This window comes from Emys orbicularis, chromosome 11 (genome assembly GCF_028017835.1).
Source record: "Emys orbicularis isolate rEmyOrb1 chromosome 11, rEmyOrb1.hap1, whole genome shotgun sequence".
NCBI classification, from domain to species: domain Eukaryota; kingdom Metazoa; phylum Chordata; order Testudines; family Emydidae; genus Emys; species Emys orbicularis.
The window spans coordinates 4,651,697-4,674,256 of record NC_088693.1 but is presented as its reverse complement, the minus strand read 5'-3'; the positions used below and the strand labels follow the sequence as shown (position 1 = coordinate 4,674,256).

General features: G+C 41.3%; 1 protein-coding gene across 1 annotated transcript in view; it reads left to right on the top strand.

Annotated features, from left to right (window-relative positions):
* The window catches only part of XRCC5 (X-ray repair cross complementing 5), a 65,498-nt gene that overhangs the window by 18,884 nt on the left and 24,054 nt on the right, over window positions 1–22,560 (top strand). The window contains exons 9-14 of the mRNA XM_065413262.1: window positions 2,349–2,461; window positions 6,772–6,834; window positions 7,867–8,004; window positions 10,916–11,006; window positions 12,230–12,363; window positions 17,980–18,176. Coding sequence (XP_065269334.1) covers window positions 2,349–2,461; window positions 6,772–6,834; window positions 7,867–8,004; window positions 10,916–11,006; window positions 12,230–12,363; window positions 17,980–18,176 — 736 coding nt within the window. The remainder of the gene's footprint in view (window positions 1–2,348; window positions 2,462–6,771; window positions 6,835–7,866; window positions 8,005–10,915; window positions 11,007–12,229; window positions 12,364–17,979; window positions 18,177–22,560) is intronic.

Sequence of the window (22,560 nt, the reverse complement as noted above, 5' to 3'; positions counted from 1 at the left end):
CCAAGTCGGCTGGCACTGGCCAGCCGCGGGTATCTAGTTGCTATGTGGACACACTATTATCAGTCACATTTTGCTATTTTAATTTTTTTTTTCTGTTTAAAAGTCCTACACAAATGGGGGAAATAGAATAATTATACAGGGGAGACAGTATAAATTACTACTGAAAGTCAAGTGCACAAAGTAAACTGAAAAAATAGAAATATCATTTTTCTCTTTCAACTTTAACTGTAGTAATCTTAGGTGTTATTTGTAACAGTAGTAGGTTAAAAATGTTCGTACATCTGTATGATTTTTGAGTTGACTGTGTCTCTTTAAGCAGAGATGAAGTAATTATGAAAAAAGCTAGTAAGTAATGTTAATTTAGTGTTCTATGCATGTTTCATAATTTCAAACTTAAAAAAAATCTGCTTACGTTATAGGGTAGATTTTAGGTAGGGTTCTCTTCGAATTCCACAGCATCTTTTCCTGCTAAATTATTGCCCTCACTCCAGTTAATTTGGGGACACTTTCTCTTTCCTTCAGTATGCTTAAATGTTTCATTTAATTGCCATGACTTCAGTGAGAGCAGGATTGGCCCTTAAATATGGATCTATCCATGTAGACTTAGTAGAGCGGGGGTACATTTATTTGCCTGTTAGTAGTAGTTCTCTAAGATGGCATTGTCCTTGGATCTAAACTAACTCACCTCTTGATAGTTTTTATATTTTGGGGTTTGATTAATAGACTTTAAGGCCAGAACTGACCATTATGATAATCTAATCTGACCTCCATCATAACAATGGGATTTTACCCCGCGATTCCTGCACCAAGCCCACATGTTGTGGTTGAGCTACAGCATATTTTTAAAAAGAGGCTAAAAGTTTAAAATGTTGGTAACAAGGCTATGATGTGTTATAATATATTAAAACTCTCTCGATCCTTCCTCACCCTAAAGCTGCTGCCTGCTTCCTCAAGCAGGGTCAGAACATTCTAGAAAACTTTGAGCATTCCTGACCTCCCTCTGCTGAAGTCCTGATCTGTGAATGCCTGTCAGATACTTTCTTCAGAGAAAAGCAGTAGTAAATAGTTACAATTTACCTTTGATTCCAATATCAAAGTAAACTAGAGAGACCAAAGATGTCTTCACCCAGTGGCCTGACATTCAACTGCAGTTAAAGAGCTCCTGATGTTTCATAGAAATTTTTGAAGAACGTTCTGTTTACAGAGTATTCTGCACATTAAGTGTGTTTTTTGAGTTTTGCTTCAATTTGCTTTTTCATTTTCTTTTCAAATTCCTAAGGAAGAGTGCATGCAAAAAAGTTCTTCATTTTGGGATGTTCATCTGCTTCTGGTGTTTATTCCCCACCTGAAGACATCATCCTCATGCTCTGACAGCATAATCAGCTAAACAGAAGCTAATTGTGATATTGCAAGCAGAATATTGTAACTTCAGGTTGGGAACTAAGCAGTAGGAACAGGTGATACTCCTAAGAAACAAAGATCCTGATTTCATGCAAATATCCCTAGGAATAACAAACAAAGGAAGCAAAATACAGAAATAAACACTAGATCAACTAGTCTCTGTATAGAAAGGTTTTTGCTTTTCCATGAGGCATTAGTAGGGCCAGGTCTACACTACCGCGGTAGTTCGACGGCTGGCAATCGAAGTTCCGGGTTCGATTTATCGCGTCTGGTCTGGACGCGATAAATCGATCCCGGAAGCGCTCGCCGTCGACTGCGGTACTCCAGCTCGGCGAGAGGAGTACCGCGGAGTCGACGGGGAGCCTGCCTGCCGCGTGTGGACCGCGTCTGAACCGCGGTAAGTTCGAACTAAGGTATGTCGACTTCAGCTACGTTATTCACGTAGCTGAAGTTGCGTACCTTAGTTCGAATTTGGGGGTTAGTGTAGACCAGGCCTAGGTCTTTAATATCCATTTTAATGACAGCTTTGTCTCTGAATTTTTTGTGGATTCCTTTCTTTGAGTCTCCTGCTGATTTGTGTTATGTTTTTTCTATTTTTATTTGCAAGGAGTGCTCATGCTCTTTTTCACTGAGTATTGGTTTGGGAGTATAAGGTGTTGGGCAGTGTGTTAAGTACAGTTTTTTTCTTTTCTGATATCTGCAAAAGTAGGTACATTATGTAAAATGATGCACAAGGAATGTAACTGTTTTTTGTGATTTGCAAATTGTGTCTATGGAGTGTGATGATTTTGTTAACAGGAGAAAGTAATTTGATATAAATTACAAAGTTAATCGTATGGGGTATAGCTGTGGGGCGTGCATGCGTTGTTAAAATATGCAGAGTGCTAATTTCAGTGTAAGAAATGTAGGCCCTTATGCTTACCAGATGCTCATCTCTTGTTCTCCAGGGTTCCGCTATGGGAGCGATATAGTTCCTTTCTCTAAAGTAGATGAGGAGCAAATGAAATACAAAACCGAAGCAAAGTGTTTTTCAGTATTAGGATTCAGCAGATCATCTCAGGTGCAGTATTGAACTTCTTCTCACTCAATTACTGGATAACTATTGAATATAGGTCAGAGTCACCAGGGGACAATGATGCTGTGCTATGCTCCAGTGAACAGGTGCATGTTGTGTGGGCGGATGCTATTAGATGTGCAGGGAGAGTTCACATTTGCCATGTCCAGTGGATCTGAACTCCACATAGGTCACTATAAAGGGGGCATTTGAGCGAGGTTCATCGTTGTGGCCTCTGTCTCACGATTATACAGAGCCAGTGGTCACAAATCCTAATGTAGGGGTGGCGGATGTAGTGCAATCCCTATTTTAGCCCAGGAGCTGAAGTAGTGGATGAAGAAGAAGCTTCAGAATTTCCCCACCCTCTGCCAGTGGCAAGGAAGTGGATTCCTCCTTCCCCAGTCCCTGGTTAGTTCCCTGCACAAAATCCTCTGGCTTTGTCCAAGTCTGTGTGTTCATTTCACCGTACTAGCAATAGAAGCTCGCCAATGTTTGAGAACTCTTGGAAACTAAGTGTCTTAATTCTCGTAGGATTAAGTTATGAGCTGTGGTTTTCCTCTTGTTTTCATTAAAGTAACAATAATTAAACGTAGTGATTGGTTCACAAAATTAGGGCTCAGAAGCAGTAAGTAAGGAAGATGATTATATATCTTTTAAAAGTAGATACATACACTATAGAGAGACATTAAAGAGTGTTTGTGGATATATTCTAACTCTTTTTATTGGAAGCATTCATTTTGCCATTCATCGTCATGGCATCTGGGAGCCTTACAAGGCTTAAGATGAGACATTCCCTATCTCAGTAAGAAACCGAACACTTTGCCTTCCTGCTATCTACAACTTCGGCAATCAGCTAGGAAAGCAGGATTTAATCATTTGGGAAGTCCTGGACAACGAGATATCTTGCCTCCATAAAAGTGGAATATACACATATGCATACACATGAGAGCAGGAAATTTTAAGCTGGCACTACTCTTCCCTTTCCAGGAGAACCCTGATAGTGGTTATGGGCATCTACGCATCCTCCTGGAGTCCCCCGGGGCTCAGTCAAGTTACTTCTTTTATTCACTATCCATGGTGAAGTCATTGGGGGGGATCATAAGATACTGAGCCTCAGTGCTAGCAGTATGCTGAATGCTCCCAAATCTACTTCTCTGTCTTGTCAAGCTTCCCAGATGTTACAGTGCCTTGGCAAAATAGGAACCTGTATGAAAAGCAGAAGGATCATTAGCCATCACCACTAAAACAGAGGTGATGCTGGTTGGCAGAGGGCAATACATAGAGAGCAGTCAGACGCTGTAACCATCCCTCTGTTGTCCTCAGCCTCAATCTTGCTAGAGGTGTCCGTGAACTCTGTTATAACAGCAGTGGTCCAAAACCAGGGGCGGCTCTAGCTTTTTTGCCGCCCCAAGCACTGCAGGCAGGCAGGCTAGCTTTGGCGGCATGCCTGCGGGAGGTCCCCGGTCCCGTGGATTCGGTGGCATGCCTGCGGGAGGTCCGCCGGTCCCGCAGCTTCGGCGTACCCGCTGCCGAATTGCCGCCAAAGCCGTGGGACCGGCGGACCTCCCGCAGGCATGCCACCGAGGCTGCCTAATTGCCGCCCTCGCAGGGACCGGCAGGGCGCCCCCCGCGGCTTGCCGCCCCAGGCACGCGCTTGGAGCACTGGTGCCTGGAGCCGCCGCTGTCCAAAACATCTTTGACTAGACAGGAGTTTGTGCCATTTCCTTTCACATGAGAATCTAGTTACAACATCCCATCTCTTAATCACCTCTAGACTGGATTATTATAACATGGTCTGATCATGTGGGCACCCAGAAAATAAAGCTGCTACTTTAGGCAGCTGCCTTTCTGCTAAGCAAGACAGACCAGTGAGAACACACTGCGCTAGCTCTTCACATACATAGTTGCTGGTCCCGTTCTGAGTCCAGTTCAAGATTCTGAATAGCTAAAGTCCCTTATTTGTTATAGAAAGGCCTCACCTTCCATCTCCTCCTGATTTGGTGGTCCTGACCATGACACTGCTCCTGTTCCCCCGCTCCTCCTTTTATCTTCACTCAGAAACTTTCAGCTGGTCTGCCTCTCCCCTCCTTCTGGACCTCAGAACAAGTGTATATGTTCTTGATGTATAATGCAAAACAAGCTATACCCATCTATACCAATATTTGAGTCATGAGACTTATCCCACCAAATCTCTGTGATGCCAAATAAGTCATAATTCAGCTTAGGGACTGATACTTCCAGTTCTTCCAGTTTGTTCCCCATACTCCTTGGATTTGTGTATAGACATATAGAGGCATATGCCCCTCTTGTTGCCCCTGTGATCCTCTTGTAATTTTCCATTTCCACCCCCAACATTTAGCCCTCTATTGAAGTTACCTTTATTATACCTACTTGTGGACTTTTGTCATCTGCCCCTTTTGAACCTAGTTTAAAGCCCTCCTCGTTAAGCTGATGAGTTGTTGTGCAAAGATGCTTTTCCTCTTCTTGGTCAGATGGGTCCCATCTCTTCCCAGTAGTCTTCCTTCCCAGAACAGCATGCTATGATCAAGAAAGCCAAAGCCTTCCCATCAACACTGTCTGTGCAGCCATGCATTCATTTCCAGGATACACATATCCCTGCCTGGGGCCCCAGCCAGGAGGATGTACACGAACACAGCCTGCATTCCCGATTCCTTCACCCCCAGAGCCCTGTAGTCGCTGCTGATCTTCTCATGGTCAGACCTGACAAAATCATTGGTGTCCACACGGATGAGCAGTTTGGGGGTAGCGGTCAGAGGGATAGCTGAGCCTCAGCAACCTTTCTGTAACGTCTTAGATGCGGGTTCTAGAAGGCAGCACACCTCCCGGGACATCATGTCCCTCTCAGGAGGGAGTCCCTGGCTTCCACCACCCTACTCTGCCTCCTCTTTGGTGCAGTGGCCGCGAACTTCCCTGCCTTGAGACAGGTGGCTCCTCCTCCTCAGTCATTGGGGTCTGCTCCTCTCCTCCTTTCCCAGTGCAGCATACTGCATACAGCATATTAACCAGAGAAACTGGAGCAGTTCCAAATACAGAATTAAAGAGGGAATAAACCCACCTCATATCATTTTCTCAATGTACTGAAGCAGCTTTTTCAATCATTCGTATCCCTGAAGAAAGAAGATCATAAGGCATCTTATTACTGGTTTTTAAAATTTGATTTTTAATTTATAAGCAATACCATGTAAATCAAGAAATCATATAAGACTTTAAAATACACAAAGGAGATGTTAGTTGGCAACCAAAGAAAATGCAGCGACATATATATCTAGGTATATGTGATGCTCGACAGCATAGTATTTCAGCTCCTAAAGACAAATAGGAAGGAATAATAGTGGATACAACAGGTTGACTTCAAGAGCTTCAGGAATGGTGCTGATTTCTGAAGGTCAGATCCCCATCTGGCATAAATTGTCATTGACTTAAATGAGGTTACGACAGTTTACAGCTGCCGAACATCTGCCTCCAAATCTACATCCAGGAGCCTTATTATCCACACATTCAAAGATTTTTTAACAAAAAGAAGAGAACCAGTACTAGGCATGCTTTAGTCTTGTCTGTAACTTTCTAAATAGTATTAAATAACATGTAGAACTGTTCACCCCAAGACAAATGTACCATGAGTCCAGTATTTAATTTCTATATTGCCTATTCATAGCTAGCAATGACTGCCACATATCCTGGAATTTGTTAGTCCAAGTCTGATCTCAGATCTGAGAATTTTGCCAGGTCGTAAAAGCAAAATGTGGATGCTGAATCCTATCTGTCCCAGTGAAGTGTAATTTTCCCTTTGGCAACCACTGCCACTTCCATACAGACTAATAAGGCTAGTGCAGCACCTTCCAAACATCATTTAATTTAATTAATGGAGATATCCTATCTCCTAGGAGTGGATGGGACCTTGAAAGGTCATTGAGTCCAGCCCCCTGCCTTCACTAGCAGGACCAAGTACTGATTTTGCCCTAGATCCCTAAGTGGCCCCCTCAAGGATTGAACTCACAACCCTGGGTTTAGCAGGCCAATGCTCAAACCACTGAGCTATCCGTCCCCCCCATTTGATAGGGTGGCGGTTCTCTATGATGAATACTCAAAATATTAATAGAGTTTCACATTGTGTGGTAAATGGAAACAGAGCAACGTATAGGTTTTATATCTACCATACATAGTAATTAAATGCTTTGGCCTTACATGTGGGTATTATGTTTGTTTTTTCTAGTGTAGAATTAATTAGTTGGTACAATTAAAAATGACATTTGTTTTAGATCAAAACTAATCATTTTAGAAACTTTAATTTATAGATCCAGAGGCATCACTACATGGGCACCCAGGTTCTGAAGGTCTTTGCAGCGAAAGATGATGAGGTGAGATAAATGAATTTTAAGTTGAGTGGCGGCTCACCGTGAATTAATGGTAATGAATCTGGCAATAAAGTTGGTGTAGGGGTCCTTTGGTGTTAATAAAACCAATACATTCTTCACTATGCAACTTACAAAGGTCCAGATCCAGCTCTCATAGAGGTCAATGGGAGCTGGATTGAGCCCAAAATCAATATCATGTTTCCAATCAGAAATGAGAAATTTGTAAGTTTCACTGTTGTTTAATTATACCTGGGAAGGCTGCAAGTAGGTCATATTTGCCATGTTTGTAAATGGTGACTTGATTCTGTGTGGATCATTGTATCTCAGACTGTCTCATGGAATGCAAAGCGTGGTTTGTATTTTTTTCAAAGTTTGAAATGTTGCAAGCTGATGTAAAACTCAGCAGAAAAAAATACAGAGGCAGTCAGCAAGGTTTCTTTCCCTTCAAGGCCTAATGATTATAAGGAAAAAGGAAAATAAATTACTATAACCAGAAAAGGAGCCCAAACTCTCCAACTTGGGGTTCAAGCAAGCCTTATGACTTCCTAGCAGCCATTTTATAGTCCTCCCTCTGGACATCTGTGCAAGGGGACAGGGAACCTGAACTGAGGTTTAACCTTTTTGTTCACTGGTGACTATGTAATGCCCTTGCACTCATTCTCTCTCTCATTTAAAATGAAATCTGGGTCTACTGTCAACATTCAAGAAAATAGAAACTTCAAAAACAAAGCCCTGAAAGTACCATTTCTTCCTTCCTTTCTATCCTGCAATTTCACATAGAACCCTTTCCATTTTTGTTTTGAAAGGGTGATATGTACAGGATCTAAAGATAGTCCCTACTTTTTAATATATCCACTGTTGTGACCAGATTTGAACTGTGCCTATTGCTGTGTCTTTTGGAGGTAAAAGGTGGTGTTTAAGTCAAGCTGCTGACTAAAGGTGGAGACGTCCTTGTCTTCGCAAGTGCTTTTGGATTCAGTGTGAAAGTTGGTCTGAATAGCTTTTAACCAGGGCTTGTATGAACTTTCTTGACAGGCTGCAGCAGTTGCTCTTTCTGCTCTGATTCATGCTTTGGATGAGTTGGATGTCGTGGCCATAGTACGTTACGCTTATGACAGAAGATCTAATCCTCAGGTTGGCGTAGCCTTTCCATGTATCAAGGATGCATATGAGGTAACATTTTGACCTAATATAATGCCTTTCTTCAGAGAGTCTTTAAATCCTTTGCAAACATTAATTAATGAAGCTTCACAACAAAGCAAATTACATATGAGTTTGCAGTATGATAAGGCAGGAAAAGAGGCCAGTGTGATTTTGGGTTGTACACGGAGACACCAATCACAGAGCAAGGAGATAATCTCCTCTTACTACAAATCTGTGATGAGACCATATCTGGAATATTGCAGTCATTTCTGGACATCTAAATACTAACAAAATACTAAGAAATTGGGAATTCTGAGCAGCCAGTTAAAATCATTAAGATGCTGGAAGACATAATTGTTACTAGAACCAGTAGAACTCTGCTAGAAATGTTGTTAACTTTTGCTGAATTTCCCCTCCCCAGAATCTGTGAAATTTGGGGGAGATTTGCAGAGTTTGGGATTTTTTTTTAGAGTGAACTCACTGCAAATGCACATGGTAGAACAAAACAGTATGTTTAAATGTGTGTCTTTATTGTATAGTTTTAATAACGACTTTTATTTTACCCCATTTTATTTTTAAAAATGTCCCCCCTCACCTCTCTGACATCTGTATTCCCCCACAGATCTTTGAATTCCCTTATATCATTGGTTCTCAACCTTTTCCATACCATGAACCTCTTATAACAGAAAAATATTTTGGGACCTCATTGCCATCCTAGCTATAAAGAAAGGGAGTTGGCCATGAACCTGCTAGAACTTGTTCGCAGCCCTTGGTTGAAAACCCATGCTCTAGATCTTCAGTCAAACATTTGATTTTCTTCATAGCAAAGCAGTCAAGAAGGGAGGGGACAAGAAAAAACATTCAGTATTTGTAACTTTAAAAGTTGTGGTCAGATTGTTCACTGATTTATACTCCATGTCACCCCATAAGATGCATGTTAGTGCAGAATGTGGGTCCAGTAGCTGTCAAATGGCTTTTCAAACATATCTTGCTGCACTGAATAAAGCACATGAGTGGGAAGTTTGTGCTAAAGTTATCAGCAGTGAAATAGTTGACATTTAATTTTGTTGTCATTAAGTTTTTGATTTGACATCCCATTGAATTGAATGGGGGCTGGACTTGATGACTTGCGTGTCGTAGGTGGTCGATAAATCTATCACCACGGTTCCGGTTTTTAGATTCCACTGGAAGCCAGCCTCAGTGTGACGAGTCATGGCAAGATCCTGGTTGTAGCAACTCCATCCTGATCTGAAACGAGCCTGTTCCTTTGGCAGGATGGCCTCAAAGATGGGGTGAGATGGACCAGTAAGACCCTCTCCATTAACTTGCAAATTGTGGAGAGGAATGCTGTTGGGTAATGGCTGGTGGCATCATTTGTTGGTTTCCCATGTTTGAGCAGGGTAATGACTACAGCCTTAAACCAGCTTTTTGGGATCTTTATCTTGAATGTAATGCAGGGACTAGGTCTGTGAACGATGTTGATCTATTTGGTCCCAAATTGTTAAGGAATTTGTGGTAAATGTGGTCCTTGCCAGCAGCTTTTCCACTTCTAATGGCCACGAGGGCCTTGTTTATTTCTTCTTTAATATATGGGAATGATAGCGGTGAAGTGGCAGGGCTTTGTGGGACATTTAGAAAGGGTTCTTTCTGACCCTTCTGTCTAGTCAGCTTGTCAGCTCTGGTCTTCAGAGAAGACTTCCCAGAGAGCTCCCAGGGAAGGTGGGAGACAACAGCGCTGGCCATCACTTTTGATTACTGGTATTTTACTAGCTCGGCATCTCCAAGCTTATGGCGTGCCCAGGCTTTGTGACTGGAATGAGTGAACTCAAAACTCTCCACTGTCTAGTTCCGGGGTCGGCAACCTTCAGCACGCCAGCCCGCACTGCTTCCCGTAGCTCCCGTTGGCTGGGAACGGCAAACCGCGGCCACTGGGAGCTGCGGGTGGCCATGCAAATGTAAACAAACTGTCTCGCAGCCCACCAGCGGATTACCCTGACGGGCTGGAGGTTGCCCACCACTGGTCTAGATAATACTTAGTCCTGCCATGAGTGCAGGGGACTGGACTAGATGACCTCTCGAGGTCCCTCCCAGCCCTATGATTCTATGACTTCTCAAGGTCCCTTCCAGCCCTACATTTCTATGATTCTACATTTTCTTTATTTCACACCTCTCAGAGATACTGTTTGAGTTAGTCTGTCTCTGGAAGATAGTGCTGGATTGTTTCACGTTGCATTTGGGAAGGTTTCCTTTGTAACTAGAAGGGCTAGAAATGTAGTTTTTTTAAAAAAATGAATGTTTTACATCACATCACATCACCCCACACCCACACCCTAAAAACTGTACAGCATATGTTTCCAGTGATCTTACTTGTGAGAGATTATTCAGAGAGCTAAATTATGTATAGGTTGGATAAGGGGGTGGACATAAGTCTTTGTATTTTTAAAGGGTATAAACATAAAAGATGGAAAAGAATTATTTAGGGTGCTATACGCTGGAGGAGGTATATGAAAAAAAATTAGGCTGGGAATGTCAAAAACAACTTCCTTGATGGTAAGATGCAGTAGGCTATAGAGCAGTCTCTCACAGGTAGTGATGAAAGCTCCATTGCATGGGATATTTAAAGCTGGTTTGGACAGAGCTCTAGGCAACAATCCTAAACTAGCAGGATGATGGACCAGGTGATCCAATAGGTCTAATAAATGGCTAGAGCATTACTGACACCTTTTTTTTAATCATCCTGATATTTGTGAAAGTAATAGTTATGTTAAATATTGTACTTAACATTTGTATTGTACTACAGTTCTTAGTAAATCAAACTATTTCAATTTGTACAGTTTCTAGATTTCTGATTTCCTTATACTCCTGCTGCCTTTACTTCTGGAACTAACTATAAATGTTGACTTCAAGTTCACTTGCTTCTCTTTTGTTTTTCCCCCCTTAGTGTCTGATATATGTGCAGTTACCCTACATGGAAGACTTACGACAATACATGTTTTCCTCTTTGAAAAACAATAAAAAGTGCACTCCTTCAGGTGAGTAGGTCCCTTATTGTCTCACTAATTGGCTGCAGCCTAATACCATAACTTTAAGTCACTCTAAAATACATGGAATGTTTGACTTTCCCTTGAAAACATAATCTGATTTGGAAAAAGTCCGTTTGGTCAGCTCTTCAGAACTTTGTCTGGTTAGCTGGAGACTGAGTGGCTCTAAGGATTGCACACAGCCTTTCAACACTATACTGTAGGCTAAAGTCTGGCTCAGGTTAAATGATCACAAGCTGTCATCTGAACCTTTATGATTTTAGGGAGAACTGGTTAATCCCCCATGACCCAGTCAGTCTTTGGCCTCTCTTTTGAGACTGTCAGCAAAGGGTTTCTTTGTGATGGGGTTCACACTGTAGACCTCTCTACTTTAGGAACTGCAGTGAGAACCAGCAGCTCCTTCAGATAGGCCATCTATCAGCCACCTTCCTATGCATACCGTGATGTAATCTACAAGTGCAAAGCTGGTGTTTAAATTTGTGTGCAAGTATTAGTGCTGAAGAAGGAGGCATACACTGGTGCTGGGATTCAGACAGAAGGCCAAGGTGAAAACCCCACAGTGTTCGGTTCACTGTCCCAAGAGTCTGGAGTAGATTGGATTAGTGGGGTAATGTGTAATCCAGACTGTGTTCTGGATGTTCTCATTTGTTGTAAGGCCCACTCTGAAAAGGAACAAGAATCTGACAGTCAGGACATGAAGCTTTCGATTTCCTGCCTGTAACAGGCAGTTTGAATGCAGAAATTTAACAACCCATCTTACCAAGGCAATAATTGACTATTGTGAACTGAGTTAATTTACATTTGTAACTTTTAAAAGTTGCATTACTCCATTTAGTTCTCCAAACCAACTGTTCTCCTCATTTTCCAAGTGGCCTATAAACCTTCTGTTACAAATAAAAACATCTTGGAAAAGAAGAAAAATGGAAGCAGAAAGGCAGCAGTAACTGAGATCTTCACAAAACTGAAAGGCTCTGTAACTTTACATTGTAGTCCTTAAACAATGCAGGGTTTTCATTACTGTGTCCATTATCCATGTTCATTATCAGCCTGTCTGTATCCCCAGGGAATATAAAACATAGTGAATTCTGGGGCATTTGATGCCTTTGTTAAAATCTCATATTCTGAAGTGAATCTTTGTGGGTGAATTATTACAAGCAGATACGTCTGCAAGTGTATTTAATCTTTTTTGTGCATATTTATATTTGTTGGTTTAGAGGATCAGTTATCTGCAGTTGACTTTCTGATTGATTCTATGAGTTTGGTTTATGAAGATGATGATGGGGAGACAACCGAAGACCTATTTAAAACCAGCAAAATACCAAACCCTCAGTTTCAGAGGTTATATCAGGTGAGATGATAAACTTTCAGGTTAAAACTTTTCCTGTTTCTACACACTCCTCCCCCTCTTTTTCAGAGTTGTGTGAACAGACTTGGATTGTGACAGGTGGAAGTTAAATGAATAAATCCGTAGATCCTGAGAGGCTACTAGCTTGTGCCTTGCCACCAGCATCAGTTTCAGACTGAATATTTCTAGCTCCCTGCATCGTAAGAGTTTGAACAGGCAGTCTAACAAAGCCTTATCATCTAAGGAAACCCAGGCCAGCCAGGATATGTTGGGCCATTTACAAGTAAGGCATGTGCTTGAGAAACAGCTGCATCTTCTTTCTAGATAAAGAACCGATGTCCCGTGTTCTGTTTGCCACTGTAGACCAACTTATGCAGCACTGTCCACACAAACTCCGTCCTTCACTGGTCTTCCACTTGCCTGGTCCAGTGCAACATAATCAGTGCAGTATCCCTTGTTAGTTATTTATTTATTTTACTTGGCAACAAACTGAAAGTGTACGTCCAACATAAAATATGTTTAGTATCAGATTTTTATACTGATAATGCATAACTGTGTGATAGAAATTATTGTTGGGAAACTGGGTAATAGTTGGGGGCTTTGTCCCTCAGGAAGGCAAGTTTGTTTTGTGTTTTGGCAAGGAGGAGGCAGTTGAAGAGGGGATGCCCCCCTCCCCTTCCCCTTTTAGGCAGGGGCAGAGATTGACTTTAAATCTTGGGAGGGTCTTAATTCTTCATTCTCTACCCCAGCAAACCCTGAAAACATCTACCTGCACCATCTGCTACTGCATCCAGCAGTTATAGATAAGTGTGTTAGCTTGGTGTTTCTGCTAAAATGATCAGCAGTGAAACAGTTAACAGTGTTGACACTTAAAATATCCTCATTGGGCTTCAGAGTTAACACATTTTAGAGATAAATGGAGCAGTTCACACTTGATTCAGAGCTATTGTTTCAAACTGTCGGCGTTTTGATTTACATTTGTTTCACATCTGAAGGTTTTCTTTGCAACCATGAAGGCGAGAGACTTAATTATGCCCCAGAATTTAAGGGTTCATTTTAAAAAAAGCTGTGACAAATTCAAAAAGATGGGCAATTATGATGCAATTTATGCAGCTGCATAAGCATGTTATACACAGGGCCATGGATAGAATATTGTAGAATGTGGGTTTCTGCTCTGAAAAGTGACTAAAATGGCACTGTGGGGGTCCATCCTTATTGTGTCTCACTGATTCCAGATGAAATTTGCACATTTTACAAGTTAAAAAATGTTTCTCCTACGTGCCTGCAAATTCAGCCTGGGTTCTGCAAGTTATCCTGGGTTTGTTCTTTTTACTGCATTGTCACCAGAAATAGAAGGTTCTGTGGGCCAAATTTTGTCTTTAGTGACAAAAGTGTAATTCCACTGTCTTGAAATCCTACCCTCAATGACCCCTGCAGAACCCAGCATTCAGGTTCTGCCTACCAGAGTGATTGTACAGAATGCAACTGATTGCAAGGTTTGGCAAGCAGAAGCTTTGTTACTTGGTGGTGATATTTGAGATGGAAAGACCCCAGCATGAGGCAAGCCCCAGGGGGAGTTTGCAGAGTTGGGAGTTAGAAAAAAACACCCCAGGGTTTTATTTATAAATGGAACAATGTTTTGATGGAATTTCCTCTGCTTCAGTGGACAGTCATGTATTGGAGATCTCTTTCCTTAGTGTGTCATTGACTTCCAAAACAGAATAATGGCATTATCCCAATGACTGATTTGAGAGTGCTGCTGGAAGGTAACTGTGTAACTGTATTCGACGAAGTGGGTATTCACCCACGAAAGCTTATGCTCCAACACATCTGTTAGTCTTAAAGGTGCCACAGGACTCTCTGTTGCTTTTTACAGATCCAGACTAACACGGCTACCCCTCTGATACTTGTGTAACTGTAAACATTTTGTTTTTAGAGGAAGATAGAGGGAAAATAGGACTCCCTAGGAGAGGCTGCTATTGATGGGGCATTAATTTTATTATTTACGCTAGTGGCCAGAGGTCCCAGTCAGGATTGGGGCCTCATTGGGTACATCTACACAGAAAAGAAAAACCCAGGGCTGGCCCATGCCAGCTGACTTGGACTCGTAGGACTCAGGCTGTTGGTCTGTTTCATTGCTGTGTAGACTTCTGGGTTCAGGCTGGAGCCTGGGCTCTGGGACCCTCCCACCCCACAGAGTCCTAGAGCCTGGATTCCAGCCCAAGCCCGGAAGTCTACACATCAATGAAACAGCCCTGCAGCCCCAACCCCGTGAGCGGAGTCCTCTAGCACAGACCAGCTGTGGGTGTCTAGTTGCTGTGTAGATATACCAAGAGTGCTAGACGATGCACTAACATAAAATAAAATATAGTATTTGCCTCAGGAAGCATACAGTCCAACTAGTAAGCCATAATCTATTCATTCTTTTCTGCCATTTCGTTAGTATACGTCTGTTTTACGACGGCACAGTTTCTAGGTAGAATCCTGAGTGTCATATGACTATGCAGCCATATAAATTGCAGCAAAATTACTCTTATTTTTGAATTTGCTGCATAGTTGCACTCCAAAAACTAAACTTATATTAAAAAAAAAAAAAGAGTTGTACCTATTGCTCTTATGGGTTGCCAAGAAAACCTTTAAAATATGCTGTGAATATAACCAGTACAATGATGTCTGCATGAATCCACACACAGCCTGTGAAAATGCCTCTGAGGGAAGCATGAACGGCCCCGTTATCTCACTGAGGTGTTACCTCATGAAGGTACTTGAAATGATTAGCAGTGAATGTTGATATTTAAGCAGAAGCATCTAGATAAATTACGTTTTCATCTCTGGAAGCAGTGGCTTATATGAGAGGGTGCAAAGGGATAGTAAATGGCTGTTGGAGTTAGCTGGAGTGGAGGATGAGGTATTCAATCCTCCCTCCCCAATACAAAAGCCTCAACTTCCTCCTAGGTGACAAAACCAAAACCAACTCCTGTATCTTCCTGGGTGGGAAACCGACTCTCCTATTCAGCTATCAAAACCTCCAGCTTCCCTTCAACATTTTCTGTGATGCAGTTATTTCTTTTCAGTACAGAAATCTGCAGCATGTTGTAAATTTTGGGGCAGCATACAATAAGCTAAATTTAATATCAAAATGAAGTAATAAGTTACACTGGACAGATTGTGCTGTACTGGGACAGGGTGAGCGGGAAATTAATGAGGGGAAGAGCTTGGATGAAAAGGTGCTGCATAATTTAAGGGTTTCTGCTGTACAATCCAGGTCTAATATCCCACATAGGACATTGCCCCTGATTATATGTTACATTTAATTCACCCTGATGTAAGCACTGAGCCTGTAGGTGCTCATGAACTGAGGTTTTTAGGCTGTGCAACCATGGTGGGAGATTTCTCCAAAAAGACAGATGGCAGAAGGGACCCAAGAGAGGTTGAAACAGCGACTGTGGGGCACTCTTATTGGAAATGAGACCGGAATGAATCTTTCAAAAGGTTGTATTAAACCAGTTACAAAAATAGATCTCACCTGAGCTAGTCACCTGGAGGTTAGCCAGTGTCCTAACACTTTGAGGACCAACTGGTTCCTAAGCGTTTTGTTGAGGCTGTCTGCCTGCTGCTCGGGAAAGCAAGTCAGGACTCTTCCCTGCAATCAGTCCGAACGGGCCCTGTCCATCTTACCTATCTAGGAGATCTTCATTCTGTGTGCATCACTATGGAATCTGAGTTCCCTAGGGAGCCCTTTCCTTGTGAATTGCCACCTTCTGCTACCAAATCCTGATCCTTCCTTCAGGCTAGGAATGCAAGGCACATCTGGGGTTTACGCAGAGCAGAGTACGTTGCTGACAGCTTACACGAATGGGAGAGTGAGCCTGGAAGCAGGGTAGTAGCATGAGGCTGCCTGGTTGCCAAGGAAGTGGAAGAGGAATATGAGGCTCGAAGGAAAGGGGAAGCAGAGTGGGAGGGACGGACTGAGATTGAAACTTCAGGATAAATATACAGAGAGTTCTATTTATTTAGCTTAGGTGTTTCCAAGGTGCCTATCACCTCACTGACCTGCTCCCCCACACGGCAGCCATAAGCCCTCTTCCTTGTGGAACAGTCTCTTATCCTCTTAGTCTACGGGTTAAAATAACATCAAAAGTCTTGTCACACCCACAAAAGCAGCTGGGTGTAAATAAATGTAGGCAGCTCTTGCTTCTCAGTCCACCCTGTTACTGCAGCTGATTCACAGAGGACCTTAGGATACAGTAGCCTACAATACATATTCAAATCAGATTCACAATGTCTTGCTTTTGTGAGTTGAATTCAGTCCCCTAACGCTGTTTTAATATTGTTTTGGTATTACACGAGCCATTGCTACAGCTTCCAGCAACATCTTTATTCTTTTTCAAAATAATTATGCCTTAAATCATTACAAGTGTTTTTCAATCTGTTGCTTTGTGCAACTGCCTCCTTTTGAAAGTGTATGCTAATGTGGATTGCACTCTGAATGGCAGCATGGAAGAGCATCGGTATTGATGTGTAACGTATGATAGGGATTGGTGTTATTGGCACCTCTTCAGCATGAATGTGGAGGGTTTTTTGTTTTGTTTTTCTTTCTTAAATTGAGGTCATGCCTGACAGCCAACAAGGGAGCATAACTGTTTGCTTGGCGTTTTGAATACTTACCCACACATTTATACATAATATATATTGTACAGTGCATTTCAGTAGCAAATGTTCCTCAGATATCCAAACATACATCTGCACTGGCTTCCCACTCATTTCATATCAATTCAAAAGTGCCTGCTTTGTTTTTAAAACTCTCCATGGAAATTCTTCAGCCCACCTCATTGACCTGATCTGTCTCTGTCCTCCCGTTTATCTAGCACTGGCCTCCTCTTTGTCTGCTGTCTTTCCACTGTTGTGAAAGAACCTTCTCTTCTGTAGCTCCTGCCATCTGTTCGAGCCTTCATGTGCCTCTGTCAGCCTCATCCGTTCTCTCGCTCTTTTCAAATCTAATCTGAAAAAATATCTATTCTCTTTTACCTGTGCCTTTTAATTTCTCTCTCTTTCTATTTGCTCATAGGTACATAATAACTTCTGTTGAATATCCAGATATGATTGACCCAAGAGGAAATGTTTTCTTTGAGGGACAATAAAGCTTGATGTTTACTGAAGCAGGAAGTCAATGTGTATATATATTGTTACCTGTATTCAGAATGTCTCCATCAGAAATATCTGAAAATCTCTCTCACATGACCATGAATTTAAACAGTCATTTCCTTTGAAACTAACATTTGAAAGGTAAATTGAAGTTAGGCAGCTGGAAGGAGAAAGCAACTGTTTAGTTCCTGGGAGTTACGTAATAGTTTTCACAGAATTTATTGCAGCCAGTGAGGATGCTCTCATTTGCTTGTCTGAGCTGTTTGGTTTATATTGTTATTGATCTCTTAGGAGGTCCTCAGGAAGTTGGTCTCATCACATGACTGTTTTCAGCCAATCTTGAGCCAGGATATTTCTCACCTATGTAGTAATATTCATTGTATAAAACTAGAAGGTGTTTTGCCAAATACGGGTGAATTGTAAAATGCAACCTGAAAACCCTTCTCCTCACTAGCCCACTCTTTATCCTGACAGTGCCTGCAGCATAAGGCTTTTCATCCTGACAAGCCACTGCCACCCATTGAACAGCATCTTTTAGAAATGTTGGAGATACCTCAAGAGGTGAGAGAAAGATGCCAGGCTCCTCTTGAAAAAATAAAGGCACTTTTTCCCCTGAAAGATGCTGGCAAGAAGAAAGAACAGAAGACTGCTCAAGATGTCTTCAAAGACAAGTAAGTTGAAGGGGTTTTTATGGATTTTATTAAGCATTTCAGATAGTTTTTGTAGAATATAGCAGGCTTGAAATCTTTTGTACATGAGACCAATCACTTGTGGATAGAATATCTTGTGATGCCAAACAGTCTGTAGATAGAGTACCTTGTTGTAGTGTGCTCTGCATGACTGTGTAGGATTTTTGGTTTTGTTTTTATTTTTTTGGTCCCAGTATCTAGTACCCAGGGTGCAAGGGATTGTGAACTCTGTGGTCTGTGGAAACAACACATAAAGTTTCATGAGAACATCTGTGGGAAATGGAAAGGAGTCTAAAAAAATCTGGAGAACATGTACAATGTACATTGTTAACGAATGTATGTATTCATTGTCGTATGAGTAGTAATAAAATGGTTTGAATAAGGACAACAAAAGGTCTCGTTCAGTTTAAGATCATATGCATTATACCATGGAGATAGATAAATACTTCAGAGCTTTAAACTGGTTGTAAAAGAAGTCTTCCATCTTGGTATGCTGTTTACATTGTTCAGTAGCTTCTATTTGAATGCTAAGTCAAAGGAAAAGCAGCTTGATTTTCATAATATAGTCTGCTATGTTATATGCGTTAATTTCTTGAAAAGCCAAGTCATTGTGGGCTCCTCCAAAGACTTTTATTCGAATCAACAATTTTTAGAATAGAAATTGTTACTGCTGCTATTATTAACTATAATGTGTTTGCCTCACTTGTATTTGTACAGTTAATCCTTTTTCTCACAGCCCCGTGTGGGCTTTGCAGTCTGTCAGCTCTCTGGTTAGCTCAGATAGTCTTTCATCCGCTGGTGAAGGGTTTTCTGCAGCCATTTCCCTACGTTGTGCAGTAGAGCCCCTTCTGCCTGGCTGTTATGGGAAGACCACATTAAGACTTCTCCTGTCCCTGGTATCTAACCCAGGTTCTTCTTTGACCCTGGTCCTCTGCTTTTTCCTGCCTCTGTCTCAGGGATTCTTATGTCTAGATGCCTTTAGATTACATGCTTGCTCCTAGTCATATGAGTTGCAACTATGACTCCCAATTTTCAATGGCCAGAGTCTGTAACAGATGAATGGATCACCCAAGGATCAGTGCTCTGTTACAGGTATATTTACCTTTAAACTACAGTATACAGAGGTGGCATTAAATTTTGGGGTTCCTAGTGAGGCTGATCTTAGAATGTGTGTGAGTCATCCTGCCTTCCTTGTCCCTAGTTCATGGTCTTCAAAGTGTAAACTTTCTGGGACAATGTCCCTAGTTGGAACAACCTCTTTCCTTTCCAGTTGCAATAGCAGGACCTACCTTCTGCCTACCATCACTGCCCTGGGAGAGCTGCTTCTGGTGTTGGAAGCCTTAAGAGCTGGTTCCCACAGCTGACTTATTTTCTCCCCTCCAGGAGATTTGATGGGCAGGTGCCTATTATTGTAAAGCACTGTGAAGATTCTGTCAAAGTGCTAAGTATTATTATTATTCTACCACCGTTATTGGAACCAAATAACTTTATTGACATAATTTAAGGTTCTGACCTAAACCATCTGAAAAGAGGAGATTTGGTCTGAAATCAACAAGATGAAATTCAATAAAGACAAGTGCATAGTTACTTCAGTTAGGAAGGAAAAATCAAATGCACAACTGCAATAAATGCTTAGGTCGTAGTACTGCTGAAAAGGATCTGGAGATAATAGTGGATAGCTCATTGAATATGAGTCAGCATATTCAGAGTTGTGAGAGAGGCTGATATTCCGGGTGTATTAACGGGAGTGTCCTATGTAAGACACAGGAGGTAATTGACCTGTTCTGCTCCAGCTGAGGTCTCACTAAGGCCGAATACTGTGTGCAGTTCTGGGCACCACATTTTAGGAAAGATGTGGATAAACTGGAGAGAGTCCAGAGGAGAGCAACAAAAATGATAAAAGCATTAGAAAATCTGACCTATGAGGAAAGATTAAAAAACTGGGTGTATTTAGTCTTGAGAGAGGAAGGCCGATGAGTGACCTGATAATAGTCTTTAAAGATATTCAGAGCTGTTAGAGGACGATGATCAGTTCTTCTCAATGTCCACTGAAGGTAGGACAAGAAGTTATGGAGTTAATCTCCAGCAAGGGAGATTTAGGTTAGATATTAGGAAAAACTGTCTAACTATAAGGATAGTTAAATTTTGGAATGGGCTTCCAAATGGAATCACATCATTGGAGGTTTTTAAGAACAGGTTGGACAGACACCTGTCAGGGATGGTCTGGGTTTACTTGGTCCTGCCTCAGTGAAGGGGGCTAGATTTGATGACCTCTCAAGGGCCCTTCCCACCCTACATTTCTGTGATTTGTAATTAGAGCATCACTGTGTTCCTAACCTCTTAGTGTTTATGGTACTGTAGGAGTTCTTAACTGAATCTGTCCTGTTCTGTATCATTGTTTGTATTTCAGTGTCTAGGCATAATGGGATGAATTGCACAGTGTGATGACCTTGGTTCTGAATGTCCTTCCTTTTGCCACTTTGAGTTAGTATCTGTAACATTTTTGTTTAGTAATAAATATTGAGAAAAATTCTCATTTAGTACTTTGTGCCCTTTATTTTATTTACTTATATTGAATATTCAGTTCCACTGGTCAGTAATGTTCATCACTTCTTGTCCAAACCCAGATTGTTAAATACCTTGCTTTCTGTTTCATTCACTGCTTTGTTTGTGCCTGCTTGCTTTTGTGTTAGCTGTATGGCAAGGTTTATTAATTCAGGATTAGTGAATTCTGGTTCTTCCTTCCTGTGTCCCAACCAGTAATATAAATACTTGGTACTTTTAAGGGGTCAGTTTCACAAAGCTGAAAATTATAAGCCAAATCAACTGGGAGAACAAATTTAAATGGAAAAATGTGAACAATAATTGGAAACTGTTTAAGAACATTTTACTAGATGCCCAAAAAGCCATAATCCCACAGGTGAAAAAGCTGGCCTAGTTTAGAGGGGAAGTAAAAGCAGCCAAGAAAAAAATCAGTGTATAACAAAACAATGCCTGGCCTAGTGTCTTTTTCTTGTCCTTATCTTTTCAAGCATCTGATTTTCTGTTCTGCGGTTTCAGGATTTTTCAGAATAACACTTTTATTTGATTCTATTTTGGGTTTCTATGAACAACTATTAACAGTAATTGATGTCTAATTCACAATATTTGTAATCATTCAGTAGCTTTGTCATTCTTACCTCAAATTGATTGTCCTGTTTCAATAGCCTCATACATTTATGCTTAAGAGCAAAGAACAGAATTATACACATCTTTGATTTTTCTCGTTATTATTAACTTGATTTTCTTCTCCCATCCCTATAATGTGCTGTTAAAGTTTGCCGTATTATTTTAGGCGACAAAATTCATTCTTCTGTTTGAGTCTTCACCTTGGAATATGTTATCTGTGAGGACAAAGTTAGAAAATGGCCTAAAACCATAATTAATTTAAAAAAATTAAAACTTGTCTTTTGAAAGTATTTTCAGATATAGTTTAAGGTCGTTCTGAGAGAGTTCGCTCCCATACCTAATTGCGGTTTGTCTAGTAAGTTTTGACAGCTGTAAGTGGAAGTTGATAAAGCTCTAGAGTACACTGATGGAGAAGATGGGTTATTAGACTCTCAGCTCTCTGTGTACACAGATATCTAATAGCTATCAATTCCATGACAGGAACTAGCAAATAATATTTGAAGGGTAAATGGATTTCTTACTTAAATGTTAAGTTTCCATTACCCGCTCTGGCAATTTCATCTTTATAAGGAATATGATGTGAATGCTAATGATCACGAATATGCTATAAAATGAAGCGGGGTTGCCTTAGCATGTGGACTTCCACATAATGGGTCTGGCAGTATCCCACATTCCTGGTGGTAGGAAAAAGTCTTTTGTCCAAATTCAACCCTAGGATAGTTGGGCACGTAATCCATTGACTTCAGTGAGGGTTGCTCTTGCTTACACAAAGGTTGATTTTGATTAATTGTTTCTGCTGGGGCGTGCCCTCTCCTCCTGTCTGCTGTAGGAAGAATAAGGTATGGAGATTTAGGTTAGATATTAGGAAAATCTTTCTAACTATAAGGGTAGTTAAGTTCTGGAATAGGCTTCCAAAGGAGGCTGTGGGATCTCCATCATTGGAGCTTTTTAAGAATAGGTTGGATAAACACCTGCCAGAGATGGTCTAGGTATATTTTGTCATGCCTCAGTACAGGGGGCTGGACTTGATGACCTCTCAACATCCTTTCCTGCCCTACATTTCTGTCATTATATGGTTTGTCCATAGGGTGGAGACAATCATACAACAAAAGTGTCGCCCTGGTCTTCTCTTTTCATCATATATTGCACAAACACACGCACTTGTTGCTCAGGCAGGAGGTTGATTTGTTTTGATTTG